Here is a 24,702-nt window from a genome sequence, read left to right on the forward strand (position 1 = left end):
TTCTTTAGAAAACACTGAACTCCCACAGGCACTTAGAAATTGTTTAGTTTAAGTCGTAATTTAACAAGTATATGTTTGGTTATTATATACATATATATATATATATAATATATATATATATATATTATAGGGGTGAGCGGGTTCGGATTTCTGAAATCCGAACCCCTCCGAGCCCCCCCGATCCGAGTCCGATCCGAGTCAGGCTCGACTTTTCCCACCTGACTCGGATCTGAAATCGAGGCAAAACGTCATCATCCCGCCTTCCGAGTCTCGCGGGTTTTGGATCCTATATAAGGTACCCGCGTCGGCGCCATTTTCTCACTCGGCTGTGGACAGTGAAGAGGGAGGGTGGGAGTTAGGGCTGGCTGGGCTGTGTAGTGTAGTGTAGTGTAGTGCTGCTGTTGTCCACTACTTCAAAGTCCATAGGGGCTGGCTGTGTTGTGCTGTGCTGCTGTTGTTAATAGGGGCTGTGTCCACTACTTCAAAGTCCATAGGGGCTGGCTGGACTGTGTTGTGCAGTCAGTTCTCCATAGGGGCTGTGTCCACTCCAAAGTCCTGTGCAGTGTCCCAGTCCTAAAGGGGTGCTGTAGTGTTGTCCAGGGGGTGCTCTGTCCATCAGGGGTGCTCCCCCCAAGTGCTAAAAAAATTATATATTTTCTGTGTTTGTGAATTGTGTGCGCAGTAGCCGCACGTGCATCAACAAAGTAGTGCCAAGCGTGCGCCTGTGTCATCTTAAGTAAAGGGCCGGCTGGCTTGACTGTTAAAGGGTGCTGTAACCCCCAAAGTACACTCCAGTCCAAACTAAAAAAAAAATAATTTTCTGTGTTTGTGAATTGTGTGCGCAGTAGCCGCACGTGCATCAACAAAGTAGTGCCAAGCGTGCGCCTGTGTCATAAGTAAAGGGCCGGCTGGCTTGACCGTTAAGGGTGCTGTAACCCCCGAAAGTACACTCCAGTCCAAACCAAAAAAAAAAATATTTTCTGTGTTTGTGAATTGTGTGCGCAGTAGCCGCACGTGCATCAACAAAGTAGTGCCAAGCGTGCGCCTGTGTCATAAGTAAAGGGCTGGCTGGCTTGACCATTAAGGGTGCTGTAACCCCCAAAGTACACTCCAGTCCAAACCAAAAAAAAAAATATTTTCTGTGTTTGTGAATTGTGTGCGCAGTAGCCGCACGTGCATCAACAAAGTAGTGCCAAGCGTGCGCCTGTGTCCCATAAGTAAAGAGCCGGCTGGCTCATTTCTTAAAGGCTGGTGTAACCCACAAAGTGCACTACTCTCCAGCAAAAATAAAGAAATATTTTCTGTGTTTAGCCGCACGTATATATCAAATCGATATAACATACATGGAGGACCAAACTTTCTCCGATAAAAATAAAATAGAGAAAGATGAAGAACCACTTCCTCCTAGTGCTGAAGCTGCTGCCACTAGTCATGACATAGACGATAACATGCCATCAACGTCGTTTGCCAAGGCCGATGCCCAATGTCATAATAGAGGGCACATACAATCCCAAATGACAAAGTTCAGGAAAATGACCTTGAAAAAAACATTTAAATCAGCTGAAGAGAAACGTAAACTTGCCAATATGCCATTTACGACACGGAGTGGCAAGGAACGGCTAAGGTCGATCCCTAGTTTGTTCATGACTAGTGGTTCAGCTTCACATGACGATGGAAGCCCTCCTCCCACTAAAAAAATCAAAAGAGTTAAGCTGGCAAAAGCACAGCGAAGAACTGTGCTTTCTAAGAAGATATCACAAATCCCCAAGGAGAGTCCAAGTGTGGTGGTGGTTGCGATGCCTGACCTTCCCAGCACTGGACGGGAAGAGGTGGCTCTTTCCACCATTTGCACGCCCCCTGCAAGTGCTGAAAGGAGCACCCACAGTCCACTTGCTGATATGCAAATTGAAGATGTCACTGTTGAAGTACAACAGGATGAGGATACTGGTGTAGCTGGCGCTGAGGAGGAAGTTGGCGAGGAGGATTCTGATGGTGATGTGGTTTGTTTAAATCAGGCTCCGGGGGAGACAGTTGTTGTCCGTGGGATGAAAAAGCCCATCACGGTCATGCCTGGGCAGAAGACCAAACATTCTACCTCTTTGGTCTGGCAATATTTCTATCCAAATCCGGACAACAACTGTCTTGCCATATGTACCTTATGTAAAGGTGGAATAAGTAGGGGTAGGGACGTTAACCACCTAGGAACATCCTCCCTTATACGGCACCTGCAGCGCGTTCATAATAAGTTACTGTCAAGTTCAGAAACTTTGGATAAGACCGTAAGCAGTCCAGGGACACCTAAATCCCGTTGTCCTGTTGTATCCAAGCGCCTGCAAACCACACCGTCAACTCCCTCCTCGTCAATTTCCTCCTTAGTCAGGATCGGAAGTAGTCCTGCAGGCCATGTCACTGGCATGACTGACTCTCCTATCCCGGATTCCTTCGGAGGATCCTGCATTGCTACGCCTCCTGCTGCCGCTGCTGCTGTTGCTGATGCTGGGAGTCGTTCATCATCCCAGAGAGGAAGTAGGAACACCACTACTTTTACTAAACAATTGACCCTCCAACAGTCCTTAGCGAGGAGGATGAAGTACGACAGCAGTCATCCTGAAGCAAAACGTATAACTGAGGCCTTGACTGCTATGTTGGTGTTAGACGTGCGTCCGGTATCCGCCATTAGTGCAGTGGGATTTAGACAATTGATGGAGGTAGTGTGTCCCCGGTTCCAAATCCCATGTAGATTCCACTTCACTAGGCAGGCGATACCGAGACTGTACAGAAACGTCAGAAAAAGTGTCCTCAGTGTCCTGAAAAATGCCGTTGTACCCAATGTCCACTTAACCACGGACATGTGGACAAGTGGAACAGGGCAGACTAAGGACTATATGACTGTGACAGCCCACTGGGTAGATGTATCACCTTACGCAGCAACAGCAGCAGCGTCACCAGTCGCAGCATCTCAGAAACGCCAGCTCGTTTCAAGGCAGGCTATGCTGTGTATCACCGGTTTCAGTAAGAGGCACACCGCCGACAACCTCTTGGAGAAACTGAGGGAAATCATCGCCCAGTGGCTTACCCCACTTAGACTCTCCTGGGGATTTGTGATATCTGACAACGCTACCAATATTGTGCGGGCATTACATCTGGGCAAATTCCAGCACGTCCCATGTTTTGCTCACACAATAAACTTGGTGGTGCAGAATTTTCTGAAAAGCGACAGGGGCGTGCAGGAGACGCTTTGGGTGGGCCGAAAAATTTCAGGCCACTTTCGTCATTCAGCGACTGCATGCCGAAGACTGGAGCACCAGCAAACACTCTTGAACCTGCCCCGCCATCACCTGAAGCAAGAGGTTGTGACGCGGTGGAACTCAACCCTCTATATGCTTCAGAGGATGGAGGAGCAGCAAAAGGCCATTCAAGCCTATACATCCACCTATGACATAGGCAAAGGAGGGGGTATGCACTTGACTCAAGCGCAGTGGAGAATGATTTCCGTGTTGTGCAAGGTTCTCCAGCCCTTCGAACTTGCCACACGTGAAGTCAGTTCAGACACTGCCAGCTTGAGTCAGGTCATTCCCCTCATCAGGCTTTTGCAGAAGCAGCTGGAGAAAGTGAAGGAGGAGCTAAGATGGAGCGATTCCGCTCGGCATGTGGGACTTGTGGATGAAGCCCTTCATTCGCTTTGCCAGGATTCCAGCGTGGTCAATCTGTTGAAATCAGACCACTACATTTTGGCCACCGTGCTCGATCCTAGGTTTAAAGCCTATGTGGTGTCTCTCTTTCCAGCCGACACAAGCCTGCAGAGGTGCAAAGACCTGCTGGTGAACACACTGTCAGCTGAAGCGGAACGTGACACGTCAACAGCTCCTTCTTCATTTTCTCCCGCAACTGGGGCTGCCAGGAAAAAACTTAGGTATCCTAAGCAACCCGCTGGCGGTGATGCAGGGCAGGCAGGACCAAGTTTGGACATCTGGTCCGGACTGAAGGACCTGGCAACAATTTCTGACATGTCTACTGTCACTGCATATGATACTGTCACCATTGACAGAATGGTGGAGGATTACATCGGTGACAGCATCCAAGTAGGCATGTCAGACAGTCCATACCTGTACTGGCAGGAAAAAGAGGCAATTTGGAGGCCCCTGTACAAACTGGCTCTATTTTACCTGAGTTGCCCTCCCTCCAGTGTGTACTCCGAAAGAGTGTTTAGTGCAGCCGGGAACCTTGTCAGCGAAAGGCGTAGGAGGTTGCTTCCACAGAATGTGGAGAAGATGATGTTCATCAAAATGAATTATCAGCTCTTCCAGGGAGACCAGCCTCCAGAACGTACAGAGGGACCTGTGGTGGTGGATTCAAGTGGGGACGAGTTAATACTTTGTGAGGATGAGGATGTACACACTGAAGAGGGTGAGGAATCGGTGGATGAGGAGGATGAGGATGACATCTTGCCTCCGTAGAGCCAGTTTGTGCAGGGACACATTAATTGCCAGCTTGTTTTGTGGGGGCCCAAACGAACCAATCATTTCAGCCACAGTTGTGTGACAGACCCTGGCTCTGAAATGATTGGTTTGTTAAAGTGTGCATGTCCTGTTTATACAACATAAGGGTGGGTGGGAGGGCCCAAGGACAATTCCATCTTGCACCTCTTTTTTTTCTTTGCATTATGTACAGTTTGGGGCCTAGTTTTTCAAACTGCCATCCTGTCTGCCACTGCAGTATCACGCCTAGATGGGTCACGTGTTTGTGCCGCCCACTCGTGTCGCTTAGCATAGTCATCCAGCTACCTCGGTGCAACCTTTTGGACATAAAAACACTATTGTGAGGTGTGAGGTGTTCAGAATAGACTGGAAATGAGTGGAAATTAAGGTTATTGAGGTTAATAATAGCATAGGAGCAGAAAAACCTACAAATTCTGTGATTTTAGCTGTTTTTATGCTTTTTTTCAAAAAAATACAGATCCAAAACACAAAACCAAGAACCCAAAACACGGAAGGGTGGTTTTGGCAAAACCAATCCAGATCCAAAACACGAAGAAAGATCCAGATCCAAAACCAAAACACAAAACACGAAAAGTGGCCGGTGCACACCCCTAATATATTATATATATATATATATTTTATATATATATATATATATATATAATTATATATTTGGTACAGTTGCTAATAAAATGCTGGCTGCTGAAATCCCGAACCATATACCATATGATGCTGTATAACCATGCTTTCATCTGTGATGTATCCATGGATGCTGAGACATATGGAAGTACCTGAACTACGGGAAGGTGTGGCCAGCCAAGCATGGAGGTGTGGCCAAACCCATTTGCTAAAATTTTGACTTAAAATACTGTGCTTCACGGTGGCATGCAGTGGCATGGCTCCCCTATTTGAATTTTGGACTGCGCTGCAACCCCAATTATGGAGCCGCCACTGGTGGCATGCGTATAGAATTTGGGCATTCCATCTCCTCCATAACTGGCCTGGCCCCCCTATAGGCAAGCCTGGGCAATCAGTACCCTCCCCATCCCCCTCTTGGCACCCCTGTATGTATCTACATGTTTATTTGTTGTGATTTGTTAGTCATTGTCAGCATTGAAAGTGTATTCACAGTACAATAGGGTTTATATTTGCATTTCATTTCAGTTTTTCATACTGCAAAGTTTATAAAGAGTATCCTGTTACAAAAGTAGCATATGTTGATTATAACATTTAATTACAATTAAACTGATTATAAGTAGGGGTGTGCACCAGCCACTTTTCGTGTTTTGTGTTTTGGTTTTGGATCTGGAAATTTCTTCGTGTTTTGGATCTGGATTGGTTTTGCCAAAACCACCCTTCCGTGTTTTGGGTTCTGGGTTTTGTGTTTTGGATCTGTATTTTTTTGAAAAAAAGCATAAAAACAGCTAAAATCACAGAATTTGTAGGTTTTTCTGCTCCTATGCTATTATTAACCTCAATAACCTTAATTTCCACTCATTTCCAGTCTATTCTGAATACCTCACACCTCACAATAGTATTTTTATGTCCAAAAGGTTGCACCGAGGTAGCTGGATGACTATGCTAAGCGACACGAGTGGGCGGCACAAACACGTGACCCATCTAGGCGTGATACTGCAGTGGCAGACAGGATGGCATTGAAAAACTAGGCCCCAAACTGTACATAATGCAAAGAAAAAAAAGAGGTGCAAGATGGAATTGTCCTTGGGCCCTCCCACCCACCCTTATGTTGTATAAACAGGACATGCACACTTTAACAAACCAATCATTTCAGCGCCAGGGTCTGCCACACAACTGTGGCTGAAATGATTGGTTCGTTTGGGCCCCCACAAAACAAGCTGGCAATTTATCTGTCCCTGCACAAACTGGCTCTACGGAGGCAAGATGTCATCCTCATCCTCCTCATCCACCGATTCCTCACCCTCTTCAGTGTGTACATCCTCATCCTCACAGAGTATTAATTCGTCCCTGCTGGAACCACAGGTCCCTCTGTACGTTCTGGAGGCTGGTCTCCCTGGAAGAGTTGATAATTCATTTTATGAACATCATCTTCTCCACATTTTGTGGAAGCAACCTCCTACGCCTTTCGCTGACAAGGTTCCCGGCTGCACTAAACACTCTTTCGGAGTACACACTGGAGGGGGGGCAACTCAGGTAAAATAGAGCCAGTTTGTACAGGGGCCTCCAAATTGCTTCTTTTTCCTGCCAGTACAGGTACGGACTGTCTGACATGCCTACTTGGATGCTGTCACCGATGTAATCCTTTAACAGACAGACGCACACGCTTGTCGCTGCTGCTTTGAGGATTCAAGTGAGGCTACAGCCCACACAATTCACAAAGACAGAAAAAAAAAAAGAATATTTTTATTGTTTGTGGAGCACACTTTGAGGGTTACACCACCCTTTAACAGACAGACGCACGCTTGTCGCTGCTGCTTTGAGGATGCAAGTGCGGCTACATCGCACACAAGTCACAAACACAATAAAAAAATAGTTTTTTATATTTTGGATCACTTTGAGAGTTACACCACCCTTTAACAGACAGACGCACGCTTGTCGCTGCTGCTTTAAGGATGCAGGTGCGGCTACAGCCAACACATTTCACAAAGACCGAAAAAAAAGAACAATATTTTAATTGTTTGTGTAGAACACTTTGAGGTGTCACCACCCTTTAACAGACAGACGCACGCTTGTCGCTGCTGCTTTAAGGATGCAGGTGCGGCTACAGCCCACACAATTCACATAGACAGAAAAAAGAAGAAGAATATTTTTATTGTTTGTGTAGCACACTTTGAGGGTGTCACCACCCTTTAACAGACAGACGCACGCTTGTCACTGCTGCTTTAAGGATGCAGGTGCGGCTACAGCCCACACAATTCACATAGACAGAAAAAAGAAGATGAATATTTTTATTGTTTGTGTAGCACACTTTGAGGGTGTCGCCACCCTTTAACAGACAGACGCACGCTTGTCGCTGCTGCTTTGAGGATGCAAGTGCGGCTACATCGCACACAAGTCACAAACACATTAAAAAATAGTTTTTTATTTTTTGGAGCACTTTGAGAGTTACACCACCCTTTAACAGCCAGACGCACGCTTGTCGCTGCTGCTTTGAGGATGCAAGTGCGGCTACATCGCACACAAGTCACAAACACATTAAAAAAATAGTTTTTTATTTTTTGGAGCACTTTGAGAGTTACACCACCCTTTAACAGACAGACGCACGCTTGTCGCTGCTGCTTTAAGGATGCAGGTGCGGCTACAGCCCACACATTTCACAAAGACCGGAAAAAAAAGAACAATATTTTAATTGTTTGTGTAGAACACTTTGAGGGTGTCACCACCCTTTAACAGACAGACGCACGCTTGTCGCTGCTGCTTTAAGGATGCAGGTGCGGCTACAGCCCACACAATTCACATAGACAGAAAAAAGAAGAAGAATATTTTTATTGTTTGTGTAGCACACTTTGAGGGTGTCACCACCCTTTAACAGACAGACGCACGCTTGTCGCTGCTGCTTTAAGGATGCAGGTGCGGCTACAGCCCACACATTTCACAAAGACCAAAAAAAAAAGAACAATATTTTAATTGTTTGTGTAGCACACTTTGAGGGTGTCACCAGCCTTTAACAGACAGACGCACGCTAGTCGCTGCTGCTTTAAGGATGCAGGTGCGGCTACAGCCCACACAATTCACAAAGACAGAAAAAAGAACAATATTTTAATTGTTTGTGTAGCACACTTTGAGGGTGTCACCACCCTTTAACAGACAGACGCACGCTTGTCGCTGCTGCTTTAAGGATGCAGGTGCGGCTACAGCCCACACAATTCACAAAGACAGAAAAAAGAAGAAGAATATTTTTATTGTTTGTGTAGCACACTTTGAGGGTGTCACCACCCTTTAACAGACAGACGCACGCTTGTCACTGCTGCTTTAAGGATGCAGGTGCGGCTACAGCCCACACATTTCACAAAGACCAAAAAAAAAAGAACAATATTTTAATTGTTTGTGTAGCACACTTTGAGGGTGTCACCACCCTTTAACAGACAGACGCACGCTAGTCGCTGCTGCTTTAAGGATGCAGGTGCGGCTACAGCCCACACAATTCACAAAGACAGAAAAAAGAACAATATTTTAATTGTTTGTGTAGCACACTTTGAGGGTGTCACCACCCTTTAACAGACAGACGCACGCTTGTCGCTGCTGCTTTGAGGATGCAAGTGCGGCTAAATCGCACACAAGTCACAAACACATTAAAAAAATAGTTTTTTATTTTTTGGAGCACTTTGAGAGTTACACCACCCTTTAACAGACAGACGCACGCTTGTCGCTGCTGCTTTAAGGATGCAGGTGCGGCTACAGCCCACACAATTCACATAGACAGAAAAAAGAAGAAGAATATTTTTATTGTTTGTGTAGCACACTTTGAGGGTGTCACCACCCTTTAACAGACAGACGCACGCTTGTCACTGCTGCTTTAAGGATGCAGGTGCGGCTACAGCCCACACAATTCACATAGACAGAAAAAAGAAGATGAAGATTTTTATTGTTTGTGTAGCACACTTTGAGGGTGTCACCACCCTTTAACAGACAGACGCACGCTTGTCGCTGCTGCTTTGAGGATGCAAGTGCGGCTACATCGCACACAAGTCACAAACACATAAAAAAAATAGTTTTTTATTTTTTGGAGCACTTTGAGAGTGACACCACCCTTTAACAGACAGACGCACGCTTGTCGCTGCTGCTTTGAGGATGCAAGTGCGGCTACATCGCACACAAGTCACAAACACATTAAAAAAATAGTTTTTTATTTTTTGGAGCACTTTGAGAGTTACACCACCCTTTAACAGACAGACGCATGCTTGTCGCTGCTGCTTTAAGGATGCAGGTGCGGCTACAGCCCACACATTTCACAAAGACCGAAAAAAAAAGAACAATATTTTAATTGTTTGTGTAGAACACTTTGAGGGTGTCGCCACCCTTTAACAGACAGACGCACGCTTGTCGCTGCTGCTTTGAGGATGCAAGTGTGGCTACATCGCACACAAGTCACAAACACATTAAAAAAATAGTTTTTTATTTTTTGGAGCACTTTGAGAGTTACACCACCCTTTAACAGCCAGACGCACGCTTGTCGCTGCTGCTTTGAGGATGCAAGTGCGGCTACATCGCACACAAGTCACAAACACATTAAAAAAATAGTTTTTTATTTTTTGGAGCACTTTGAGAGTTACACCACCCTTTAACAGACAGACGCACGCTTGTCGCTGCTGCTTTAAGGATGCAGGTGCGGCTACAGCCCACACATTTCACAAAGACCGGAAAAAAAAGAACAATATTTTAATTGTTTGTGTAGAACACTTTGAGGGTGTCACCACCCTTTAACAGACAGACGCACGCTTGTCGCTGCTGCTTTAAGGATGCAGGTGCGGCTACAGCCCACACAATTCACATAGACAGAAAAAAGAAGAAGAATATTTTTATTGTTTGTGTAGCACACTTTGAGGGTGTCACCACCCTTTAACAGACAGACGCACGCTTGTCGCTGCTGCTTTAAGGATGCAGGTGCGGCTACAGCCCACACATTTCACAAAGACCAAAAAAAAAAGAACAATATTTTAATTGTTTGTGTAGCACACTTTGAGGGTGTCACCAGCCTTTAACAGACAGACGCACGCTAGTCGCTGCTGCTTTAAGGATGCAGGTGCGGCTACAGCCCACACAATTCACAAAGACAGAAAAAAGAACAATATTTTAATTGTTTGTGTAGCACACTTTGAGGGTGTCACCACCCTTTAACAGACAGACGCACGCTTGTCACTGCTGCTTTAAGGATGCAGGTGCGGCTACAGCCCACACATTTCACAAAGACCAAAAAAAAAAGAACAATATTTTAATTGTTTGTGTAGCACACTTTGAGGGTGTCACCACCCTTTAACAGACAGACGCACGCTAGTCGCTGCTGCTTTAAGGATGCAGGTGCGGCTACAGCCCACACAATTCACAAAGACAGAAAAAAGAACAATATTTTAATTGTTTGTGTAGCACACTTTGAGGGTGTCACCACCCTTTAACAGACAGACGCACGCTTGTCGCTGCTGCTTTGAGGATGCAAGTGCGGCTAAATCGCACACAAGTCACAAACACATTAAAAAAATAGTTTTTTATTTTTTGGAGCACTTTGAGAGTTACACCACCCTTTAACAGACAGACGCACGCTTGTCGCTGCTGCTTTAAGGATGCAGGTGCGGCTACAGCCCACACAATTCACATAGACAGAAAAAAGAAGAAGAATATTTTTATTGTTTGTGTAGCACACTTTGAGGGTGTCACCACCCTTTAACAGACAGACGCACGCTTGTCACTGCTGCTTTAAGGATGCAGGTGCGGCTACAGCCCACACAATTCACATAGACAGAAAAAAGAAGATGAAGATTTTTATTGTTTGTGTAGCACACTTTGAGGGTGTCACCACCCTTTAACAGACAGACGCACGCTTGTCGCTGCTGCTTTGAGGATGCAGGTGGAATCTAGACGGGATTTGGAACCGAGGACACACTACCTCCATCAATTGTCTAAATCCCACTGCACTAATGTCGGATACCGGACGCACGTCTAACACCAACATAGCAGTCAAGGCCTCAGTTATACGTTTTGCTTCAGGATGACTGCTGTCGTACTTCATCCTCATCGCTAGGGACTGTTGGAGGGTCAATTGTTTAGTAAAAGTAGTGATGTTCCTACTTCCTCTCTGGGATGATGAACAACTCCCAGCAGCAGCAACAGCACTAGGAGGAAGTGGTTCTTGATCTTTCCCTATTTTATTTTTATCGGAGAAAGTTTGGTCCTCCATTTATGTTATATTGATATATATACGTGCGGCTAAAGCGCACACAAACACAGAAAATATTTTTTTATTTTTGCTGGAGAGTAGTGCACTTTGTGGGTTACACCACCCTTTAAGAAATGAGCCAGCCGGCTCTTTACTTATGGGACACAGGCGCACGCTTGGCGCTGCTCCTTTGTTGATGCACGTGCAGCCACAGTGCACACAAGTCACAAACACAGAAAATATATATTTTTTTGGTTTGGAGTGTACTTTGGGGGTTACAGAACCCTTTAACGGTCAAGCCAGCCGGCCCTTTACTTATGACACAGGCGCACGCTTGGCACTACTTTGTTGATGCACGTGCGGCTACTGCGCACACAATTCACAAACACAGAAAATAATTTTTTTTTTGGTTTGGACTGGAGTGTACTTTCGGGGGTTACAGCACCCTTTAACGGTCTAGCCAGCCGGCCCTTTACTTATGACACAGGCGCACGTTTGGCACTACTTTGTTGATGCACGTGCGGCTACTGCGCACACAATTCACAAACACAGAAAATAATTTTTTTTTTGATTTGGACTGGACTGTACTTTCGGGGGTTACAGCACCCTTTAATGGTCAAGCCAGCCGGCCCTTTACTTATGACACAGGCGCACACTTGGCACTACTTTGTTGATGCACGTGCGGCTACTGCGCACACAATTCACAAACACAGAAAATAATTTTTTTTTTTATTTGGACTGGACTGTACTTTCGGGGGTTACAGCACCCTTTAATGGTCAAGCCAGCCGGCCCTTTACTTATGACACAGGCGCACGCTTGGCACTACTTTGTTGATGCACGTGCGGCTACTGCGCACACAATTCACAAACACAGAAAATAATTTTTTTTTTGGTTTGGACTGGAGTGTACTTTGGGGGTTACAGCACCCTTTAACGGTCAAGCCAGCCGGCCCTTTACTTATGACACAGGCGCACGCTTGGCACTACTTTGTTGATGCACGTGCGGCTACAGCGCACACAATTCACAAACACAGAAAATAATTTTTTTTTTGGTTTGGACTGGAGTGTACTTTCGGGGGTTACAGCACCCTTTAACGGTCTAGCCAGCCGGCCCTTTACTTATGACACAGGCGCACGCTTGGCACTACTTTGTTGATGCACGTGCGGCTACTGCGCACACAATTCACAAACACAGAAAATAATTTTTTTTTTGGTTTGGACTGGAGTGTACTTTGGGGGTTACAGCACCCTTTAACGGTCAAGCCAGCCGGCCCTTTACTTATGACACAGGCGCACGCTTGGCACTACTTTGTTGATGCACGTGCGGCTACTGCGCACACAATTCACAAACACAGAAAATAATTTTATTTTTGGTTTGGACTGGAGTGTACTTTCGGGGGTTACAGCACCCTTTAATGGTCTAGCCAGCCAGCCCTTTACTTATGACACAGGCGCACGCTTGGCACTACTTTGTTGATGCACGTGCGGCTACTGCGCACACAATTCACAAACACAGAAAATAATTTTTTTTTTGGTTTGGACTGGAGTGTACTTTGGGGGTTACAGCACCCTTTAACGGTCAAGCCAGCCGGCCCTTTACTTATGACACAGGCGCACGCTTGGCACTACTTTGTTGATGCACGTGCGGCTACTGCGCACACAATTCACAAACACAGAAAATAATTTTTTTTTTGATTTGGACTGGACTGTACTTTCGGGGGTTACAGCACCCTTTAACGGTCAAGCCAGCCGGCCCTTTACTTATGACACAGGCACACGCTTGGCACTACTTTGTTGATGCACGTGCGGCTACTGCGCACACAATTCACAAACACAGAAAATAATTTTTTTTTTGGTTTGGACTGGAGTGTACTTTGGGGGTTACAGCACCCTTTAACGGTCAAGCCAGCCGGCCCTTTACTTATGACACAGGCGCACGCTTCGCACTACTTTGTTGATGCACATGCGGCTACTGCGCACACAATTCACAAACACAGAAAATAATTTTTTTTTCGGTTTGGACTGTAGTGTACTTTCGGGGGTTACAGCACCCTTAACGGTCAAGCCAGCCGGCCCTTTACTTATGACACAGGCGCACGCTTGGCACTACTTTGTTGATGCACGTGCGGCTACTGCGCACACAATTCACAAACACAGAAAATAATTTTTTTTTTGGTTTGGACTGGAGTGTACTTTCGGGGGTTACAGCACCCTTAACGGTCAAGCCAGCCGGCCCTTTACTTATGACACAGGCGCACGCTTGGCACTACTTTGTTGATGCACGTGCGGCTACTGCGCACACAATTCACAAACACAGAAAATAAATTTTTTTTTGGTTTGGACTGGAGTGTACTTTCGGGGGTTACAGCACCCTTAACGGTCAAGCCAGCCGGCCCTTTACTTATGACACAGGCGCACGCTTGGCACTACTTTGTTGATGCACGTGCGGCTACTGCGCACACAATTCACAAACACAGAAAATATATTATTTTTTTAGCACTTGGGGGGAGCACCCCTGATGGACAGAGCACCCCCTGGACAACACTACAGCACCCCTTTAGGACTGGGACACTGCACAGGACTTTGGAGTGGACACAGCCCCTATGGAGAACTGACTGCACAACACAGTCCAGCCAGCCCCTATGGACTTTGAAGTAGTGGACACAGCCCCTATTAACAACAGCAGCACAGCACAACACAGCCAGCCCCTAAGGACTTTGAAGTAGTGGACAACAGCAGCACTACACTACACTACACTACACAGCCCTAACTCCCACCCTCCCTCTTCACTGTCCACAGCCGAGTGAGAAAATGGCGCCGACGCGGGTACCTTATATAGGATCCAAAACCCGCGAGACTCGGAAGGCGGGATGATGACGTTTTGCCTCGATTTCAGATCCGAGTCAGGCGGGAAAAGTCGAGCCTGATTCGGATCGGACTCGGATCGGGGGGGCTCGGGGGGGTTCGGATTTTAGAAATCCGAACCCGCTCACCCCTAATTATAAGATAAGTTCTACATTGAATTTAATAAGTACAGTACAAGCGACTGCTGCTCCAGGTATATTGCTCATGGATAATCTATAGGTTAAAACATTTGAGCCGTTTGCACTAATTTACTGGTACTGATCTTATTCAATGATAGTAAATATGGTTTTTCAAGTAACATGTTTTCAGTCTAAACTGCAAATGAATGCATTTCTTCCTTGATTTCTTCCTTGATTTCAAATTGCAAACTGCAAAGGTTGAGTTTTGGAATATCAGGATACATTTACTGTACTCATCCAGCCCATTATCTAATAATATTCCCATGATATTCCCAGGCTTTCCAGCACATAACTAGTGTGTGCTCTTTACTGAAAAATGTATACATCTTTATGTACAAACAAGCCAAAGTCTCCCACATGTAGAGATAACACTCCCAAAAGACTTAAATTATCTTGTAAAGGTTTAATAGAAACACCCAATATTTGTCTAAAGAACAGATGTAAAACTCACATAGGTTCCTTGCCAGATATATAACTTGTCAAAAACATATGTACTGAGTGGGAAAATTGTACAAATATATAAGAATAATAATACAAAAAAAAAATAATAGTACATTTTGAAGGACATGTGTATATGTTCATTAGGACCTATTCAAACTGAACATCTGCTAATATCAGCAACCTGTTACAATAATTTTGAATGTAATCCAGGTTTCATAACAGTTTCCATTTGTACTAAGTTTTGAATCCTTGTTTTTGGTTTTGTCTTTTTTCCTAAAGTATTTGTATAATTCATTTTATGTATAATACGAATGACAACAATACTCCTCACCATATATAAGTATAAAATTAACATACAGTATGTTCATATCACTTGTGTGTGGCTATAGTATATACATCATTATATGTCTGATAAGAGTATACTGCTTACAAGGACTAAGACCAAAGCAGAATGGGGAAGAAATTAATCTCAAACAATTATCATTATTATCAATTCATTATTTTTGTTTAATACCTGATATCCACAAGTGATAATATTGCTGATAGTAAAATGTGTTACTGAAGACATCATCAAATGTAAAAGCACGAAGACCATCTTCTTTAGTGACTATGGGATGAAAACAAAAGGATAATATTTTCTGGTTCTTATATAAACTCATAAATGTTCTTAAAACACAATAGTTTGAATAATTAAAATTTTTAAATCCTTAACAAGTATTTCAAGTAAAATGTAAATTAAGTTACTATTGTCTACCAAACATTCCATATACAGTAGTAACAGGATTGATTGTAGTATACTTTCCAAACTAGGGTATGAAGACCTTAAGTCGGCATACAGCATGTCCACATGGGCAGGAGAAGGTTAACATTGATGATGTCAATATGGTAAAAATGTTGATATAATTAATTCCCACACCAACAAAATGTTGATATTGACAGACTGTCTTCAGAAATGTCAATATTGTCCTAATATTGACATTCACAGGAGGGTTACTGGTGACGTTATGGTTGCCATTAGTTAAGGTTAAGCTGTGCACACACTTTAGCGATGTGCCAACTTAGTGACGTGACATTGTGATGTAACTATATATTGCATCTCTGTACACACTGCACAATACGCCGTACGACAATTAGATATATCATTCCATGCTTCATATAACAAAAGTGCGTCGTCCATGGCATATAGTGTGAACCCCTCAAGTCAATTCATCAATTGGGTGGTCCTGGTGGAGTGCTGCACATCAGATGGACAAAGGCGACCACCCAATCGTAATTGATGAATTGGCTAGATTTGGGGGTAAACACTATCCATTACGGATCGCTAAGACGGCCAATGTATCGTATAGTATGTACCTAGCTTTAGGGATGATATTAGAGTTAGGGTTATGGACAGAATGAGAGCAAAACCAGTATGTCAACATTTTAACAATGCCGACATAACACCTGTGTCCACATGCCGAATATTGATATAGTCATTGTTGATATCATAATCATGTCGACATGTTCATTGTCGTCATTACGATCATGTCGACCATATATACCAAACCCCCAAAAAGAGAGGCATAAACATTATACAATTTGACACATAAATAATAATAATAATAATAATAATAATAATAATAATAATATTAAGTATGCATTACTATCTCAGCATATCTATCCCCTTATCCGGCTTTCCATGAGAAATGCTTCTATGCAGGCTACTTCTGTTACTGAACCTATTTTATTCACATACTCATAATACAAAACATAAAGTAGTAACACCTGTTTCTCCACTACTGTCCTTCCTACTATGACTGTTAGAGCACCCTCTATTTTTGTCCTAAATTCCGTTATGCGATCCTTACTTATGTATTAATTCACAACAGCAATTGAAGGACTGTCTTCATCACAGATGTCATATCTGTACTTTAATGTTTTGTTGTTTTGTTTACATTTTTATTTACGTTGGCATAAGTGAGCCTTTAACTGTGCATTCCCATTTCAAGTTGATCTGTTGGTGCAAAAGGTATTACACTGAAAATATAGTCTACATTTAAGGGAATAGTCAGGGTCATTGAGACCTCCACGGGCCTGGGTACTGAGGGAGTGGCCAAAATCCAGGCTACGTTGCCGCACCCCCTTTGCAAAAAAATCAAATGTAAAATGATGCAAAGAGGGACCCTGGACCCCTGGCAAGCCCCTTCAAATAGCTTTGTTTCTCTTTCTAACATGCAAAATGTTTAATATTGTCTATCCAAGTCTAAACAATAGCAATATGTTGACTTAACACATTGTTGATTTCCTTTCTTTTTAGTATTATTATCTTTTATTTATAGGGTGCTACAATTTGTAAGTAAAGCCGCACAAGAAATACAGTAGGATACAAAACTAATATAAATGTAAAAAGTATAAAACCGACATAACAGCAAAAAAAACAATAAAATTAATTCTTTGGGGAAGTAATGTGTGATCCCATGCCAGGAAAGGGCAGACACATGGGATCAAAGTCACTAAGTTGATGCAAAAAATGGGCGAAGACAGATGGATAAGTGCGGGGTAAGAACCAAGAGGGTGGAATGCCCTACCGGTCAAAGCTTGCAGCCTAAAGAATTGGGGGTTAACTTGAAGGAGAACAGGGAAGAGATGAGGAGGGAAGATGATGGATGGGTAGTAAGAGTGTAAAAAATGAGTGTTAGGATTCAATGAACAGGTGTGTTTCATGGCATTTCATTTTGATTAAAATACTAGAAAGTGAGTTCAAGAGGATTGGAGCATCACAGGAGAAGTCCTGGCTGTGGGAGTGTGAAGAGATAATCAGGATGAAGGCAAAGCATAAGAGGGAGTGTGGCTTGAGAATAAGTTGGAGATGTAAAAGAGTGAATATTGATTGAGTGCTTTTAAGGTGAGTCTAAAGAGTGTAGAATGGATTCTGTAGGGGAAGGGGAGCCAGTGAAGGAGTTGCAATAGAGGAGACATCTATTCAAAACAATAAGATAGGAAAATGAGGTGGGCAGTAGCATTTAGGGCAGATTTGAGAGTGAAGAAGTGGGAGAGAGGAAGATCATAGAGAACCCAGTAACATGTAGTCCAGACAGGAGATGATGAGAAAGAGGTTTAGTAGGCTCTAGTGTCTGTAAGAGTCTGATCCTGGAGATATTGCTAAGGTGAAAGTGGCAGGATTAAGAGATAGGAAGAATGTGAAGAGTTAAGGAGAGAGGGTAGTCAAGGATGACACCCAGGCAGAATACTTAGGGACATTAAAGAGGTGTTATCAACAAAATTAGCAAGATTGGTGGGAAAAGGGACCCTGGAGGGGGAGACAATAAGCAAAATCTTGGACATGAAGTGACTAACAATGTGCTGGCACATCCAGAATGATATTGAAAAGTGAGAGTTATAGATGAGACTGAATGTGGGTGGGAGAAGTCTGGGTAGGAGAAATAGATTTGCATAACATTATCATATAGGTGATATTTTAGATCAAAGGAGCTGATGAGATCACCAGTGGAAGAGGTGTAGAGAGAGAAGAGAAGTGGACCAAGGACAGTACCTTGGGGAACACCAACAGGAAGAGGAAGGGTAGGGGAGGTAGAGTTGCAGATTGAAACAGCGAGAAACAGTCAGTAAGGTAGGAGGACATGCATGAGTGGGCAGAGTCATAAAGCTCTAAGTAATGGAACCTTTGAAGGAAGAGAGAATGGATGCCCATCACAAAGGCAGCAGGTTGAGAAGGATAAGAATGGAATAGTGACTCTTAGACCTTAAATGTGAGTGTCCCTTTACAGTATAAATCCCCACAACTGAGGCAAACTATTCTATGGCTCTATTACCCTTTCTGTAAGAAAGAATGTCCATACTTATGTTCAGTGCTTTTTTTCTATGTATAAAGGTGCCACTTCCCAACTAGGGGTCTGTTCTTTATCACGTAATTCATTATAAAGGTAACACTGGAGATATCATGGATACAGTATCTCCTACATTAACTTTCAGCCCTGATCTGGCCCGCTGTCCCGATACACTAGTATGGGCACCTAAATTCATCAAGCTCTGAAAATATTAAATTTTCAGAGCTTGACTGCAGGAACCTTCACCATATTCAGATGGCGCTTGTTCCCACACCCCCGCTCCTTCCCTAGGGGTGTGAAGAAGGATCACTCTGCCACTATTCAGTTCCTTCCTCCAGAACCAAAGTTCACTTATGCGCAGTAGCACTGCCAAAGCAGACTAGGCACTACAACATTTCACGGCGACAGCTAATATTCGGTTCAGCTGTCTCTGCAACAGAGCAATGTTGAATTGCTCCTGTGCTCGCAATAAATTAGAAACTTAATTATCGTGGGTTGGTACTGTATAACCACTGCTTATGTTACCAATCAGACTTCCTCCCTTCAATTTGAAAGTGAGTCCACATGTTCTATAAATGCTCTTATTTAGAAATATAATGCCTTCCTGACTTCTAATAATACCATTGATATATTTAAATGTTTCTATTCTCTCATGTCCGTTCTTTCTTCTCTATGATGTACATGTTTAGCTCTGGAAATCTCTCCTAATAGATTTTATTGTAGTCTATCCACCACTTTAATGTCCCTTGTCTGAGTTTGCACAAACAAAATTGTCTGTACCTCCACATATTTCCACGTTGTAAAGTAAATAAAGGGACCCATACATCAACACCGCGATTCCTTATACTTCCAATCCGCAATCTGATCCGTTGATCAGCGGCCATCAACGATCAGCAATCCATCGGTGGATCGGGGGGAAAAATTTATTAGATTTCTGTGTGGCATAATGTGAACTGGGGGCACTGCAGTGTGTGGAACACATTTGTTGTGCTGGGAGAATTCATACAGTATCATTATTGACAATTTTATTGTCACCTAAAGGTTAGTTGGCCTGCTTAATCCAGCCATATTTATAGGCCAATTAGTAGTAAATAAATTGGGGAATGCCATATATAAGTTTCAGTTACTCATGGGACCCAGAACTTACACCTGCAACATATAAATTAGAAAACAAGTGCACAAGAAAGAACAAGTTAATGAGACAGGAAAATAAAAAAAGAGAAATAATTTGTGGAGAACATCCTCTTCAATCTGAGAATGACAATTTAATGATGTGATTGTTTAGATCATTGGTCTCCAACCTGTAGCTCGCGGTCTTAATTTTAGTAGCTCATTTACTGTAGCTGCAGTACTGCCGAGTCAACTAGGGGGAAGTGACCTCTGACGTGTGCTCCCCTGTGGCATCGACGCTATGGGTGGAACCACAGGAAAGCACGTCAGGTGATTGCCGCAGCCTCTAGAGCAATCACCTGACATGCTTCCCCGTGGTTCCACCCACAGCGTCTACACTACGGCGGAGCGAGTGACTCCCACCCAGCCCTGCCGGAAAATCACACAGCAGGCCTGCCTATATCTTTTGCTCCTCTACTACACGTACCTCCTTGGAGCCAGTATTAACAATTGTGCCTGTGCTTAAATTTTATTTACAAACTACAACAATATCACTGTAATAATAAAATGCATTTTTATTATCTATGAAACATTTTTTTTTTTCATTTTCATTAAATTATCTTCAATTGTTCGGTTATTTGCCAGATTTTGTTTTCAGCAAATTTACTAATTCTTCAGGTGCTTTAATTTCTCTAAAGCAGCTCACACCTCAATTAACGTTGGAGACCCCTGGTTTAGATGATTGGCTTCTGTAGAAACTCCATTATAAACTCAAACAACGTTTTAAAGTTCAGTCTCTGTGCGTTAAAGTTTTCAAGTAAAAATAAAAATATACATTATCATTATCAGGTCTCAAAAAAGACTAACACCAACGGAAATCATTTTATGTCTGGCACGCATTCAGCTTTACTATTAGTGGCAATTAATTAAATGTTCCATATTGCTCTTTTTCTTGTTACTGTCCATCAGTAAAGGTGGTGAAAAGGCCCATCTGTTTGCCATCAGGAAGTGAAACATTAGGGTTGGTTATGAAACAAATTGGAGATACAAACCATCGGATCACGTTGGATTAAATGGTTCTGGGATGAGGCCTTCCCAGTGATGAATTAGGGATCATCTGTATCCTTCAATAGCCTCATGCAGATGAACCATTGGCCAGGGTTGAGTTACATATTTATGCCTGCTTTTCCAAGCACCCCCTCACCCCCATCCCTGGGGTCATTTTAACCCTTTTCAGCTCAGAGTGGATTGTCCGCCTGGCTGAAACTCAGGGTTTCCTGGCCACATGAGCAGGGGTTCTTTAATTACACATTCAGCTCTCTTTCAAGTTGGGAAGCAGGCTGAGGTCCATAAATATGCCCAGCAACTAGGTGAAGAAATTCACACCTGCTGAGACTAAGTGTCTCCCTGTGTAAACAACAATTTTTTGATCACTGTTCCCAAACCGGACACAGAGCTCTTAATGACTGTTTTATCAAGGGTCTGGCCAGCTATCCTATAATTTCCACAGACATATTTATTTTATGCCCTATACAGCAAGACAGGTTTATGGCTGACTCAGGAAGACAGACCTTCCTATAACCTTTCTTGCCCAGCTTCAAAAGGCTTGTCATCTTTCCACACGCAAAAGGATGCTACATAAATGGACTAGGGAAAATTACATGTTTTTACCAACACAATATCATGTGCAGTTATGCCCATGATGATGTGACATGAGCTTTCCTGCTACACTGACTGTAAGGTGCCCATGTGGAGCATCTAAAGGATGCTTCGGTGATGCTGCAGTAGTGATCCTGGCTGCAGGGTACTGTTCCAGGCACCCTGCTAGCCAGTAGTAAGGGCCATGGAGCAGCAAAGATGCCACCCATAGAGCCCTACGGCATCGGTTGCACACCCATTGTAGCCTAAAGGATCCCTCCCTGACAATGGCTGCTCGCACTTCCATGGCCTGATGTCCTTGCATGCTCAGTAGCAAGTATGGCTCCCGAACCAAATAGTAAAGTGATTGCATTAGCGATCACTTTACTGCTAGCACATTCCAGAGATGGGCTACTGTCACAGCCACTGTCTCTGAATGTGTGTTTAATACAGCTGGGCAATACTTAATTTCTTATTGCCGTGATAAGTGGCAATAAGAAATTATAATTATAATAAAAAGGTTCAGTATATAATAGGGGTGAGCGGGTTCGGATTTCTGAAATCCGAACCCCCCCGAGCCCCCCCGATCCGAGGCCGATCCGAGTCAGGCTCGACTTTTCCCGCCTGACTCGGATCTGAAATCGAGGCAAAACGTCATCATCCCGCCTTCCGAGTCTCGCGGGTTTTGGATCCTATATAAGGTACCCGCGTCGGCGCCATTTTCTCACTCGGCTGTGGACAGTGAAGAGGGAGGGTGGGAGTTAGGGCTGTGTAGTGTAGTGTAGTGTAGTGCTGCTGTTGTCCACTACTTCAAAGTCCATAGGGGCTGGCTGTGTTGTGCTGTGCTGCTGTTGTTAATAGGGGCTGTGTCCACTACTTCAAAGTCCATAGGGGCTGGCTGGACTGTGTTGTGCAGTCAGTTCTCCATAGGGGCTGTGTCCACTCCAAAGTCCTGTGCAGTGTCCCAGTCCTAAAGGAGTGCTGTAGTGTTGTCCAGGGGGTGCTCAGTCCATCAGGGGTGCTCCCCCCAAGTGCTAAAAAAATAATATAATTTCTGTGTTTGTGAATTGTGTGCGCAGTAGCCGCACGTGCATCAACAAAGTAGTGCCAAGCGTGCGCCTGTGTCATAAGTAAAGGGCCGGCTGGCTTGACCGTTAAAGGGTGCTGTAACCCCCGAAAGTACACTCCAGTCCAAACCAAAAAAAAATTATTTTCTGTGTTTGTGAATTGTGTGCGCAGTAGCCGCACGTGCATCAACAAAGTAGTGCCAAGCGTGCGCCTGTGTCATAAGTAAAGGGCCGGCTGGCTTGACCGTTAAGGGTGCTGTAACCCCCGAAAGTACACTCCAGTCCAAACCAAAAAAAAAATTATTTTCTGTGTTTGTGAATTGTGTGCGCAGTAGCCGCACGTGCATCAACAAAGTAGTGCCAAGCGTGCGCCTGTGTCATAAGTAAAGGGCCGGCTGGCTTGACCGTTAAGGGTGCTGTAACCCCCGAAAGTACACTCCAGTCCAAACCAAAAAAAAAATTATTTTCTGTGTTTGTGAATTGTGTGCGCAGTAGCCGCACGTGCATCAACAAAGTAGTGCCAAGCGTGCGCCTGTGTCATAAGTAAAGGGCCGGCTGGCTTGACCGTTAAGGGTGCTGTAACCCCCGAAAGTACACTCCAGTCCAAACCAAAAAAAAAATTATTTTCTGTGTTTGTGAATTGTGTGCGCAGTAGCCGCACGTGCATCAACAAAGTAGTGCCAAGCGTGCGCCTGTGTCATAAGTAAAGGGCCGGCTGGCTTGACCGTTAAAGGGTGCTGTAACCCCCAAAGTACACTCCAGTCCAAACCAAAAAAAAAATTATTTTCTGTGTTTGTGAATTGTGTGCGCAGTAGCCGCACGTGCATCAACAAAGTAGTGCCAAGCGTGCGCCTGTGTCATAAGTAAAGGGCCGGCTGGCTTGACCGTTAAAGGGTGCTGTAACCCCCAAAGTACACTCCAGTCCAAACCAAAAAAAAAATTATTTTCTGTGTTTGTGAATTGTGTGCACAGTAGCCGCACGTGCATCAACAAAGTAGTGCCAAGCGTGCGCCTGTGTCATAAGTAAAGGGCCGGCTGGCTTGACCGTTAAAAGGTGCTGTAACCCCCAAAGTACACTCCAGTCCAAACCAAAAAAAATATTATTTTCTGTGTTTGTGAATTGTGTGCGCAGTAGCCGCACGTGCATCAACAAAGTAGTGCCAAGCGTGCGCCTGTGTCATAAGTAAAGGGCCGGCTGGCTTGACCGTTAAAGGGTGCTGTAACCCCCGAAAGTACACTCCAGTCCAAACCAAAAATAAATTATTTTCTGTGTTTGTGAATTGTGTGCGCAGTAGCCGCACGTGCATCAACAAAGTAGTGCCAAGCGTGCGCCTGTGTCATAAGTAAAGGGCCGGCTGGCTTGACCGTTAAGGGTGCTGTAACCCCCGAAAGTACACTCCAGTCCAAACCAAAAAAATTATTATTTTCTGTGTTTGTGAATTGTGTGCGCAGTAGCCGCACGTGCATCAACAAAGTAGTGCCAAGAGTGCGCCTGTGTCATAAGTAAAGGGCCGGCTGGCTTGACCGTTAAAGGGTGCTGTAACCCACAAAGTACACTCCAGTCCAAACCAAAAAAAAAATTATTTTCTGTGTTTAGCCGCACGTATATATCAAATCGATATAACATAAATGGAGGACCAAACTTTCTCCGATAAAAATAAAATAGAGAAAGATCAAGAACCACTTCCTCCTAGTGCTGAAGCTGCTGCCACTAGTTATGACATAGACGATAACATGCCATCAACGTCGTCTGCCAAGGCCGATGCCCAATGTCATAGTAGAGGGCACATACAATCCCAAATGGCAAAGTTCAGGAAAATGACCTTGAAAAAGACATTTAAATCAGCTGAAGAGAAACGTAAACTTGCCAATATGCCATTTACGACACGGAGTGGCAAGGAACGGCTAAGGTCGATCCCTAGTATGTTCATGACTAGTGGTTCAGCTTCACATGACGATGGAAGCCCTCCTCCCACTAAAAAAATCAAAAGAGTTAAGCTGGCAAAAGCACAGCGAAGAACTGTGCTTTCTAAGAAGATATCACAAATCCCCAAGGAGAGTCCAAGTGTGGTGGTGGTTGCGATGCCTGACCTTCCCAGCACTGGACGGGAAGAGGTGGCTCTTTCCACCATTTGCACGCCCCCTGCAAGTGCTGAAAGGAGCACCCACAGTCCACTTGCTGATATGCAAATTGAAGATGTCACTGTTGAAGTACAACAGGATGAGGATACTGGTGTAGCTGGCGCT

General features: G+C 44.2%; 1 protein-coding gene across 1 annotated transcript in view; it reads right to left on the reverse strand.

The window, feature by feature from the left end:
* Nucleotides 1-21,363, reverse strand: part of LOC148521613 (prolyl endopeptidase FAP-like) — a 180,107-nt gene extending 158,744 nt beyond the window's left edge. The window contains exons 1-2 of the mRNA XM_088474764.1: nt 21,333-21,363; nt 15,328-15,420 (exon numbers count right to left, since the gene is read on the reverse strand). Coding sequence (XP_088330890.1) covers nt 15,328-15,420; nt 21,333-21,363 — 124 coding nt within the window. The remainder of the gene's footprint in view (nt 1-15,327; nt 15,421-21,332) is intronic.
* Nucleotides 21,364-24,702: the final 3,339 nt, after the last annotated feature.

The sequence above is a fragment of the Taudactylus pleione genome, unplaced genomic scaffold (assembly GCF_031769625.1).
Source record: "Taudactylus pleione unplaced genomic scaffold, aTauple2 ptg000156l, whole genome shotgun sequence".
Taxonomy (NCBI): Eukaryota; Metazoa; Chordata; class Amphibia; order Anura; family Myobatrachidae; genus Taudactylus; species Taudactylus pleione.